Genomic DNA, 12,211 nt, shown 5'->3' on the forward strand with positions numbered 1-12,211 from the left:
TTATCGCGCACGCCATTTTCGCCGACCAGCGAACACAGAGCGCGCCCGCAACGACTACTACCCCCCCCCCCCCCCCCCCCCCCCCCCCCCCCGTCGGACCTTCTCGACCGGTCCGCGAAATATTGTCTGACATGAAACCCGTCCTTGAGGTAAAAAAGGTTGGGGACCACTGGTCTATAGGACCAGAGGAGTGGCCCCCTGGTGGTCACTACATATAATGCAGCTTTAACACGTGAAGCTCTGATTTAACTTTAATGAACCAGTGGTTGTCTCCTGGACTGAAGCTCTCTACCTTCCTCTCCTTGTGTCTTCTTCTTCAGTGGTTCAAGGTCACCAGACTGGATATAAACGGATATTCAGCATTTTTGTTCAGCATGTGTTATACTGACAAAAGCGGTAGAAATAAAGAGACGTTTTCTCTTATTCTCATTTGTTGGTTACATCAAAACTGAACAATAAAAAAAACTCTTCAGGTGTGATTCTCGCTTTTAAAAAACTTTCTCAAATCAGTTCCCAACTAAAGTCCTCACAGCGACCTAACGTGTCCCTCTGAACTCTACCGGTCTTCAGAGACTGAGCACACAGATTTCCTGTCGCCTCCATCGGTGGAATGGAGAATAATGATAATGAAATCTCATTCATTTGTCTCTGAGGTTTTATTCCAAGATCTGATGATCTTCCCTCTACTTTTACCGTTGAGAGCGTTTCGGCTGAAGCGAAAAGCGTCTTTTAGACTCTTTTAGTCTTTTAGTACTTCCTGCCGACTGAACTATCAAACAACTTTGATTCAACTCTGTAGTTAGAAAACAGTGTTGAACAAAACGACACTGAACTTTATTGACTTGTGAATGACAGCAGCTCTACAGACATGGCTTCAAGTGTCACACTTTATTTACAAAACTTCTGAGAACCAACAGCTGAGGAGCGAGGAAGCGTGATGGTGAAACAAGCTTTTTCTTTTTTTTAGTTTTTATTTCCTATCGAGTAGCAGTTTCTCGGGGGCGGGTCGAAGTCCAGCTCAGCGTTACTGGCTTCTTCTTCTTCTTAGCCACGACCTGCGGCCGGTGTGTCAGGCTCGCGTCCGACTCGGTCGTAGCGTTGCTCTGTGGGGACGGTCTACTTCCTGCGGCGGGCAGCTCCCTTCTTGCTGCTGTGATACGGAAGAAAAACAAGCAAACACATCAGAGCATCTGGGGATTTTGGAACAGGGAGTGGAGGATGTTAAAACTCAAAACTGAGTTTGCAGGGCACAAAATCTTTTACTTAGTCTGATAAAATTGGTATTTTGGGCAGGACCTGCATGACGTCGGAGAAATAAACTACATGGCCTTGTGTCAAGCTGAGGGTGTGCTGGAACCGCAAGATTGGCGGTTCAAACCCCGGCTGCTCTATGTCCCATGTCAAAGTGTCCCTGAGACACCTAACCCCTAATTACTTCCCAAGCAAAATGTAAAAACCATGCATTAAAAATTCAATGTAAGTTGCTTTGGATAAAAGTGTCAGCTAAATGTAATGTCAGGAATGACATTGAAAGAGAGAAGAAGGAAGTTGAAATTCTTATTAAATGGGTATTGAAAGGGAAATTAGGGTAAATCATAAAAACATAAATCCTACAGCTAATTCTGCAATGTTATAATGTAACACAAAAGTTGGATCTGTTCTCTATATATGATAACAGAAACTAAGCATGTTCTCCCTTTTAGTTTGAATAGATTTCTTTAGCTTGATATGATGAGCAAGAATTCTTCAGTTTTCCATCTCCACAGTGTAAAATACAGGTTTTGTTTTTATCGCCATGATGATTGTGCGAAAAACCTGTGGGTAGCTAACGTAGCTAACATTAAAGTTTAAAAAGTAAATAAATGCAAAAAAGATCTTTCATTTAACGGAACTAAATGTAGCCTTCAATATGAGAAAGAAGGAAGATATGGTTTCAGTTTGAATGTTTTAACCCGCTTGTATACTAAAACATAATCAAAGTAGGAAAAAAACTGCCAAGGTCGCAAAATAAAACCTTTATTAGGAAAACATGCGTTTCACAAATGGCTGAAAAGGAAAAAGAGCTGAGTCCGTCTTCTGCTAGATAGACCCTACCCTTTCCGTAAGAAGTTAATGTCGTTGTGTTTTCCTATTTGCTGTTGTTTTCCTATTTGCCGTTGTGATTTGCACTTCAAAGCCACCGTACGTTCATCACTTACCTGCACGTTCAATGAATCGCAACCGAGTCCGACGGCGACTTACCCGGATTCACTTCACAGTCACGGTTGTAACGATCTTTAGCTTCAGCCTTAAGCTATCGTAGCGGTTCAGCTAAGTTCATAAACTTTCAAAATTACATAGAAACCATTTAATTAGTTGTAAAAAATGTAGTTCATTTAGGGTTTTCTACGTTACTTGCACAACTAAGTGTAGCTGAACCGTGCTAGCTTTCAGCTATGTTAGTTGGTCAACTAACTAAACTGTTTTATAGACTGAAGCTACAGATCATTTAAAAAGTTGCTTTTTATAAACGCTTTTCTGCCATAAATGGGAGAGGTCATGACCTTTATGTCTGAACAGTAGAGAATTACTAAATTGACCTTTAGAGAGAAAAGAATCTGGTTCGCTCTGGTTCTCATGCGACCTTCATGCCAACATGCAGCGAGCCGGGAACACCCCCCTCCCCCTGCTGCTCGGCTCTACTCACAATTTACTGAGCTCCTCCACTCTCTTACGCAGGGTCGTAACCTGCAGGGAATCAAAGACACAGTGGGGGTTCAAAGTGTGGATTGACAGGGTTTGGATGTGTGGATCAGAGCACGAATCAAACGTGCCTGTGGAGGAATATGTTATTCGCAAGTGATGACACATACCTCATCAAGCTAAACCGTGAAATAAAAAGTCTTCAAATGTTAAATGTGAATTGCAATGATCGGAAAATCAATTATTCAATTCACTTATATAGTAAAATGCACTGAACCACTGAATTGGATTGGCTCATAATTGATAAAGTTTGAATAAACACTATTACAAAATGACGAATTATTGCCTTTCTGTTATTGACAACTTTCAATACTACTGATTGACATTGTTATGTTCTGAACATTTTAGTAAGTACCCTGTTAAAATGATGAAATAACCCATTGATATGTATAAATGTCTCACCTCGTATTTCTGCCTCTTCAGTCTTTCCATGTGGTCAAACTTCTCGGACTCCAGCTGGGTCATCCACTCATGCAGCTCGGTGATCTTATCCCTGCAGGGACACAAGAACAGCGTCATGTATGAAGGGACGTCCTCTCTCATGGTGAGCAGGTAAGACTAAGGAGAGTCCAGGTAAGACTAAGGAGATTCCAGGTGAGACTAAGGTGAGTCAAGGTAAGACTAAGGTGAGTCCAGGTGAGACTAAGAAGAGTCCAGGTAAGACTAAGGTGAGTCCAGGTAAGACTAAGGTGAGTCCAGGTGACACTAAGGTGAGTCTAGGTGAGACTAAGGTGAGTCCAGGTAAGACTAAGATGAGTCCAGGTGACACTAAGGTGAGTCCAGGTGAAACTAAGGTGAGTCCAGATGACACTAAGGTGTGTCCAGGTGAGACTAAGAAGAGTCTAGGTGAGCAGGTGGGACTAAGGTGAGTCCAGGTGAAACTAAGGTGAGTCCAGATGACACTAAGGTGTGACCAGGTGAGACTAAGAAGAGTCTAGGTGAGCAGGTGGGACTAAGGTGAGTCCAGGTGAGACTAAGGAGAGTCTAGGTGAGCAGGTGGGACTAAGGTGAGTCCAGGTCAGGAGGTGAGATTAAGGTGAGTGCAAGTCAGCAGGTGAGACTACGGTCAGTCCAGGTGAGACTAAGGTGAAAAGGTGAGACTAAGGTGAGTCCAGGTGAGCAGGTGAAAAGGTGTCTAGGATGTACTTCAGCTTGTCTTCGTTCAGGTGGTCGATGTTGAGCTGCTTGCGTCTGGCGGCCAGGATCTTCTTCTTCTTCTCTCTCTCAGTCTCTTTCTTGCCTCCTCTCTTCTGATCGGCCTGTCCGGTGGAGTGATGGTTAGTGCAGATTAAAAGCAGTACTTTCATCTCAAGGAAAAGTACCCAAAGTACATCTAAACATACTTGGATCTGTGTATTTACGTTTTATGCTAACTCATACTTTCTTCATTCATTCATTTGACCCTACCAGATACTTTTCAGATATACCATTACATGATAGGAAGCAGGATTTGTAGTATTCAAAGTATCTCAAATTGGCTCCACATTGACAAATTGAAGAGTAATATCTCACATAATAAATGAGCTCTTTCTGCACAGTAAGTACTTTCAGTTTTGATGCTCCAGTTAGATAATACTTCTATTTATTGACTATTTCTTGCAATGGAGTATTCAAAGATTATATTTATAATTAAAAAGTTGCAATAACACGATTAAAAAAATAAATAAATGAATGCGTTACTAGATTTTCTAGTACTAGAAGTAGTACTAGTACTATTACTGTGTACTGACTTTCTGCAGGTGGCTGCTGTAATTGGAGCCCATGCTGGACAGAGCCGACTTCTTCTTTGCGTCGTCATCTTGCTTCTTCTTGATGTCGCTCTCCTCCCTGATCCGCCTCTCCTCCTGGAGAAGGAAAAGAAAGGAGGCGGTGAGTGAGACCAGAGTCGGATTCCTCAGAGTACTGATCCCTGACTCCGCAGCACGGGACACAATAAAGTCATAGAGCAACTTGGCCGTGCCAATGTACACAAATGTAAAATAGATAAAAAAGATAAAAAAGAAGATGCAGCGTTTTCATTCAAATGTGGCTTCAATGGAAATATGCAAATAAATTGAATATATTCACAGATAAGTGCAGATGTATACAGCAAATATATAAATATATACTAGAATATCGTTTGTTGAAAACACTTCTACTTACCAAAGAAAATGTAAGCCCTGCCCCTCAAAAAAGTTATTAGATCAAATCAATTTGACTTATGATATTATATATATATATATATATATATATATATATATATATATATATATATATATATTAGGGCTGTCGATAGATTTTAAAAAAATGACTAATTAATCACACATTTTGAAATTCATTAATCTGAATTAATGGCAATTAATGAATGTTGTTTTTAATGAATGTTTGCAATGAGTAATCAATTTTGAAAAACCTCTGTTTTACATCCAATGCTAATAATTCTCTCCATCTTGAGCTACCGTCTTGCTTTCTTCGATGTCAGTTCAAAGTAAACAAAGGTAGTCACGTACTGTTCATACCAGTGTTACACCATAACACCTGACGTGGCTCTTTGACAGGCAGCAGAATTTTTTTTTACAAGGCTTTGAGCGGTTGGAGCTACTTATGGAACTACTTATGTGTGTTGAGTCATGGTTCTAACTTTATAATAACTTTCTAACAAAGAATAACCCACAACAAACACTCTTTAACAGCGTGAAACACCACGACACAACAGCTTGTGACACATAAACAATTTGTAACACTAATAATTGTACATTTATAAAAAATACCCGCCGAACTGCATGCTGGGTACAGCTCACAACAAGAAGTAACTGTTGCTACATGAAAACACAGAAAAGAGCGATACAGGAGGAGAGACCAACGAGAGACCAGAGATGCACCGACACAACTTGTGTCCAAGAGAGGAGCTGTGTCTGTTTGGAGGGTTCTTGGTTTTGGAAAATCCAACGGAAGTTACGTTTGATAAGAAAACGATTTATTACAAAGTCTGTCGAGTCTCTGGCGGCAACACTAGCAGCCACAACAAGCTAACATGCTAACATGCTAACACGCCGGCCAGTTGCGAGCCAGTTGCGAACGAGTTGGTCTGTTCGGGTAGCCGGAGGTCCTTTTCGGGGTCGATGAATTAATGTGTTTACTTGAAAAACCAATAAACCGTCACATACCGGGATACCGTCAGAACCTTTCTAAATACCGTGATATGGATTTTTGGCTAAACCGCCCCGCATGTACATATATATACATATGTACTTATACTGGGCACCAAACAAAATACCACTAACCTCTCGTCTGGCCTGACGCTCCTTGTCCTTCTCAGAGCGGACTCTCTGCTGCTCGGCACGCTCAGCGCGACGCTTCTCCTGCAGCGTGATGGGATTATGAAGCCTGATGTCACTGATCATGTTCATCATAAGGCATGACATTTACAGGGACAAAATTATTTTATGTCCTAAAAGTTTAATCAATTGATTCAACAGTTAGGTTTAACTCACGATCCTGTCCTTCAGGGCGATCAGCTCTTCCTCCTCCTTCTTCCTGTGCTCAAAGTGAGCATCGATGAGACCCTGCAGCTCCATCAGATCTTTGTTCTGACGTTTCTTCTGGATATCCTGATGGTGAGAAGGAAACAAACCTTCAGCTCAATACTAAACCTCTTGGACTGAAATCCTGGCGACATTCCGGTCCTCTTACGTCAAAGTCCACTTTCTCTCCATCGGGGATCTTGGGGGCGCTGGGCCTAGAAGCAGAGTTTTCAGTGCGGTGGCTTTAGTGTTTAATGCTTTATTTTCTTATCAGACAAATGTCTCGAGAGCAAATGTCTGCAGAAATCTTTTGAAGTGCACTAGATTAAACTTACTTGAACTTTGGCTTCTCCTCTGCAGGTGAGGAAATGAAGAGGGGACAAGTACATGTCGTGGGGTTAGAAACCAAGCGGATTATTTCACTTTCTCTCAGGCATTAAGCGGATTGAACTACAAGGTGTTGATTTTTTAAATGGAAGTTAGAGCCTCAATGTTGAAATTAGGGTTAAAACAACAAGTGAACACTAAAATAGAAAAAACAACCATTTAAAACTTCTCTTATCAAAGAGAACATTAGGATGTTTAGTGGACACCAGAGAATCTCGCTGTGAGTGAAGCTACACAACGTTGAATTCTGACAAAAATTACCAATGGGATTCCTCATTGGTCTGAATAAATTGTGACATTCATGTGTACAATATGTGTAGTGTTTTTATTTGGCTTGACCCCAAATCCATTTTAACAAGCAAGACAAAGTCCCCAGTCCCCCGCCCCTCCTCCCCTTGAGTTCTTGTCATGACACCCAGATTCTGGCGGCTCCATGCCATGCAGAAGACGAGTGGCAGCAAAGAGTGGCAGCGCTGGGAAGCACGTGTTAGCATCTCATGGTTTTTCCCCTTTTTTCTCCACCAGCAACTTTAATCTAGAAACTTCATCAATGGCTTTTTAAAATTATGGTAATTTTTTGTGTTTTCGTTCGGAATTGGCCAGCGCTCCTGGATTTATTTCAACAAAGACAGATGGAAAATCAGTAGGCGTTACCCGAGGTACAGACGTCAGACCTGGACACCGTGGTCCTCCCCAAAACCAGAATGACAGATTATAGATTCCGTCACATTAATCCAAATCAACATACCTTCTCCTCCCAAGGCCTCTGCATGCAGAAAGCATCCCAAACGAAAAAAAGCAGAATAGACAAGAAGCGTCAGCAGGAGTTCTGAGGGCAGCAAATCAGTTTGACATAGAGAAACTACAACATGTACCGACCGTAAATCCTCAAATAATAACCGATATTAGGAGGCCAGCACCAACAAGTAAAGGCTCTTCAAAGAAAGTCACTTGTAATTTGCTGTATAGAAATTTAGCTGCTGTGATATGTGTGGAGGCAAAACCATGCCAGTTTTCATTTAAATATTTAAAGTAATATCCTGTCATCAAAAAAAGGTTTTGTGGAGTTTCAGGTCAATAAAAGGCCAATATTTGAGGGTTTACAAATAAATATATTCTTAAAACTTTTGTTGAAGTCACAGTTTCACCTTCAAACAGGACGTACCAAGTGGGATTCCTTTAAAGTGCCTGAATTCACATGCCATCTCAGAAATGTCAAAGTAAAGCTGGAAAGTCTGGGTATACGTCTAGAATGCAGCGACAGTTCTGAACATGATCCACATCATCCGCAGCAAATTGCAGCTTCTAGGTGTCATGCTTTGAGTTTGACATTAAACCACAGATTTAGTTTCATAAACATGTGAATGCAACACCAACTTTCCACCAGCATGTGAGCCTAATAGAAGATGGTATGACAGGTTAGAAATGGTTGAGATACGAGACACCATCTAAACAAAACCGGTCAAGACATAGTATGCATTAACTAATACGAAAGCAACCATGTACCCAAAATAAAATTATTTAGAGTACATGTAACAGTAGTAAAAGTGGGATTAGACTGATAAAAGAGACCAATATTTAACCCCCACTGTTTTTTGGTGTCATATTTTCAGAACTAATAAGTGCCTGAGAGTATTATTTAAGCTTCACTCATAAAGTAAATTTTGTTGGCTTGGCTTAAGTTTACACAAGAGGTTATTATTATTCACTAGCGGAGTATCTATAAATCTAAATTCTAACAGGACAAAAGTTAAGAGACTTAATAGTTTAAACGCTAATAAAACTAAAAGAACAAGAGGTAGTTGAACAAAAGCTAATGAAATAAAAGCTAATGGTTTAAAAGCTAACGGGACCAAAGCTAATGGTTTAAAAGCTAATGGTACAAAAACTAATGGAACAATAGTTAATCAAACAAAAACCTAAGGAACAAGAGCTAATGGTACAAAAGCTAATGAAATAAGAGGTAGCTGAACAAAAGCCAACGGTACCAAAGTTACAGCTACATACGCTAATATATACAGTGTGGCAGTCCTTTGGCTCTTTATATCAGTCTAAATCATATGATTTAGAATGTGTGTATTATGTTTATATCGACATAACATGTATTTGCATTCCCACAACTTCTGCCCTTTTGAGCACTTAGCACTAGCATGGTGTGCATGGGGGCGGAGTCAGGATTAGGGGGGGTCGGTCTGGCCGGCTGCCGCCTTTATGGAGCGCACCTTTTGCCTGGGAAATATACCCCCCCCCCCTCCGTACCACATACCTTCATACTCAGGCTCTTGTTCTGGTTCTGGTTCTGGTTCTGGCTCTGGTTCTACCACTGGTTCTGGTTCTGGTTCTGGCTCTGGCTCTGGCTCAGGGGCCGCCTCGGGGGCCACCTCTACTTCCTCTACTACTTCCTCTTGTATGGCTACACAACATGCAGCGGGTCACCAAGGGAGAGGAAGGGCGGTGCGATGGTTAATGGAAGCAAGTAGAGAAAAGGGGTAGGCAGGAGGAGGTGATTCGGAATGGGGGGGTGAGTTGATGGAAAAAGAAAGGTGGGAGGAGAGACGTTTGATATGAGGAGGTTCACGGATGGCGCTAAAGCATGTGACACAGCAGGCGGTTACAGGAGAGAAAAGGTCAATCATTGATGGATGAGATGCGATCGGCTCCTCAAGGACAACTCGGTGTGGGTCGAAGACAAAAAGAGACACGTTCCACCCCGCGTTCTTCATTTATCTCAGTTAGTGTAAACCGACATGCCACAGAAAATAGTTCACGGTGAAAATAGGCTACAGGAAATCACTAACGAATTAGTACTGGTTGCATTAGATCTCATGTCTTACCATCGTATTCTTCACGTCCGTCCGAGAAAAGAAAGGAGCAGAAGAACATCAGAAAAAGATCCCAGGTTTGTACCCATTTTTTTGGACAAAATGTGTAGATTCAAAAATGTGGGTACATAGGGGATCCATGCTAAGCACAAAGCGGCGCCTTTCCTCCCGGGACGACCGGCGGCCAACAGACAGTGGCTTTTTTAAACCTAAAAATGTCATTTTGGTCTGTGGACCGGTCGGCTCGGGAGGGTGGGGGGGTGTCGTTGCAGGTGATCATGCAGAGCTGCAGAGCTTCAGTTTTTTATCATCTTTTGCTTGATTGTCACTTAAGATCTTTTGACACCATGCACCAGGATAATGTATCCCAGCAGATTGGCTTGGAAAAGGGAAGAGAGCATTACTGCAAAACTTGAACCCGGACGGAGTCAAGCCAAACCTGTGAACAATACCGACTTGTCCAGTGCAAATACTTCTCTGCGTTGGGGTGGATATTCACTTAGGCAAAATTAATTTAGCATGTAATTCCGGATTGTACCTGAAAGCTGAAAAGGATGCTACTTACCCTCCTGACCACTGCAAGAGAGAGGGCAAAGAAATTCTGATAAGACGCCTCACAATGTGCACCAGTATTTTTGACAAAATAATCCTGCATGAACCATCTCTGTGGGAGGTGAACATTAGTGGAAGTCAATGCGAGTGGACTTACACTTCCTCGGTGTCAGACATGATGACGGTGGACTTTGCAACCTGTAGGTGAAAGAGAAGGGAGAATTAAAAGTCGTCCTACAGGACTCGAGCCGGCTGTATTTATAGCTCGGGATTAAGTTGCAGATGTCTTGAATGTCTGCGGCCGACCCCACCCTGCTGCCCTGTGCATATCTCAACCCCCCACACCCACCAAAAAAGAAAAATGAAACAAAATAAATATCTTTATTAAACCAAATGTTTTTGTTTGGAGGAGGTTGTATTTGGAAGAAAAGACTCGCTGATTGTTTAAATCTGGCCCTCAAAAGGCCAGTTTATAATTAGAGCTTCAACTTTGGGCTGAAATTGGAGCCTTGGTCCTGAATCTGCTTCTCAGATGATAAGTGAGAAGGGATCCAAAGTTATATTTGTGCCACCGGTTTGTTTTCAACTGCTGATGGATGAGTTTAATGTTGAAGGGAGTGGGGGGGTGGAGGTTGGCGTCCTCCCCTCTTCTCTCACAAGTCCTGAAAGACTTTTTTATCTTTAGACATCCTCTTCTGGCAAATTCCGCCTCCCACTGATCGATCGATGATTGCCTCCGTGAGTCGAACTGATCAACCCGATCACACGTTGGATCAAGTGCCCCTTTGGTTAAATTAGCGTGAGGCCGCTCCAGGAATGCATCCTGACATCAGAACTATTTCTAACTGACAGCTGCGCGGATTTCCAGATCCGGTTTCAGTGGAGGGGGGCGGGAGGTAAGATTCGGTCTAGAAAGATTGGGTTCCTTACCCCGGACCGCTTACCCACGATTCCTCATTCATGTCCTTATCCGGTCATCTCGTCATGTTCCCTACTTAGAAATTAAAGAGGCTGACGCTAAGCTAACGCTAAAGGCTTCCTTGTATTCGCTCTTTGGATTGTGTTAACTGCAAATTTGAGTCTCCCCTCCCTCACTGACCCCCTAACCCCATGTCGTATTCTTAAGTCTGGTCTTTTTTTCGGCTCCCGTTCACAATGTTAAAGTGTTTATCCTCAAGCTATGTGTGGATTAAATGAACACGCCATGCCCGAGACATCGCAGACAATATTCAGCGTGCCCCCCCCCCCCCTCCTACTGGACTTAAAATGACAGAAATAACAACACCATTCGCCGCCGCATAACTCATTAGTGTCGTTCTCGGTCCCCCGCAGGACAAAGTTGCCTCAAAGGTTTTAAGCCATCTGTAAATCCTTCAGGTATGAATGTCCGCTGGGAGGGGGGGGACTTGGACCCCGATCAAGACCAACACGGAAACAACAACAACAAAAGCCCTCTTAAGACAACAGCGGATGTCGCAACTTCCTAAAACCCCAATGATTGATTCAAGATTAGAACCACAGTAAAAACTAGGATGCGGGATCATCTCCCTCTTTGGAGGGGGGCCCCGTTCCCGTCTCACCTCGTGACCCCCGGCAGCAGCCTCCATCGGCCGTTGCAGTGATTTTTCAACACACATGGACTTTGCTGTCCTCAGATTTGTGTGACATTAGTGTGGAAGGGGGTGGGGGGGCATTGCATATGAGCTCCCTGCTACTCACACTCACAAACACTCTCGCTCTCACTCTCTTACCTCAGAAAAGCTGAAAGAAGTGAGCTCCCCGCTGGCCGAGACTGGCTGTAAGGTTCTGCAAACTTACCGCGCTGATTATGTCCTTCTGTTATAGTGACACACGATCCGCTTGCCCTCCCCATTGGCCAGAGACGTGTCCCGGAGGCGAGGCCGGACCGAGGGTCCTGCAGCTTTTGCCGCCCCCCCTCCATCCCGCCATTGCCACTCAATAAGGAGATGGAAGGGTTGAATACTAAGGTGGAAGGCTCAAGTTTAGAGAAGGGGGAAGGGGGGGGGGCGTCCGAGATGCCCTGCTAGGTTGCTATTCTGGGGCAGCTGCATTTTAAGGCAAGCAGAATTACAAGTGAGGGTGAGAGGCCGTCGTCAAGGGAGCGGGTCAGGTGGCGATCCTGAACCTCTTAAAGACTCCCAGGGACATATTCACACAGCGTTCAGTCAGAGGAGGACCTGAGGA

The 12,211-nt window shown here is 43.2% G+C and overlaps 1 protein-coding gene across 5 annotated transcripts; it reads right to left on the bottom strand.

Moving 5' to 3' along the window:
* Nucleotides 1-873: 873 nt before the first annotated feature.
* On the bottom strand, nucleotides 874-12,065 carry LOC120809087 (troponin T, fast skeletal muscle isoforms). 5 transcript variants are annotated; one of them, XM_078083079.1, is made up of 13 exons: nucleotides 11,758-11,816; nucleotides 10,164-10,204; nucleotides 8,899-10,030; nucleotides 7,381-7,398; nucleotides 6,581-6,599; nucleotides 6,415-6,460; nucleotides 6,216-6,332; nucleotides 6,006-6,083; nucleotides 4,473-4,586; nucleotides 3,889-4,001; nucleotides 3,145-3,235; nucleotides 2,687-2,727; nucleotides 874-1,150 (listed from the first exon to the last, which is right to left on the bottom strand). In XM_078083079.1, exons 7-13 carry the CDS (start codon nucleotides 6,297-6,299, stop codon nucleotides 1,117-1,119), a joined length of 555 nt encoding a protein of 184 aa, XP_077939205.1. In that variant the 5' UTR covers nucleotides 6,300-6,332; nucleotides 6,415-6,460; nucleotides 6,581-6,599; nucleotides 7,381-7,398; nucleotides 8,899-10,030; nucleotides 10,164-10,204; nucleotides 11,758-11,816; the 3' UTR covers nucleotides 874-1,116. The 5 variants fall into 5 exon arrangements, with proteins under 5 accessions (XP_077939205.1, XP_077939204.1, XP_040018610.1 ...); XM_078083078.1 differs by lacking the exons at nucleotides 7,381-7,398; nucleotides 11,758-11,816 and adding an exon at nucleotides 11,825-12,065 and having other exon boundaries at nucleotides 10,020-10,030; XM_040162676.2 differs by lacking the exon at nucleotides 7,381-7,398 and having other exon boundaries at nucleotides 10,020-10,030; nucleotides 11,758-11,903.
* Nucleotides 12,066-12,211: the final 146 nt, after the last annotated feature.

This window comes from Gasterosteus aculeatus, chromosome X (genome assembly GCF_964276395.1).
Source record: "Gasterosteus aculeatus chromosome X, fGasAcu3.hap1.1, whole genome shotgun sequence".
Lineage (NCBI taxonomy): Eukaryota > Metazoa > Chordata > Actinopteri > Perciformes > Gasterosteidae > Gasterosteus > Gasterosteus aculeatus.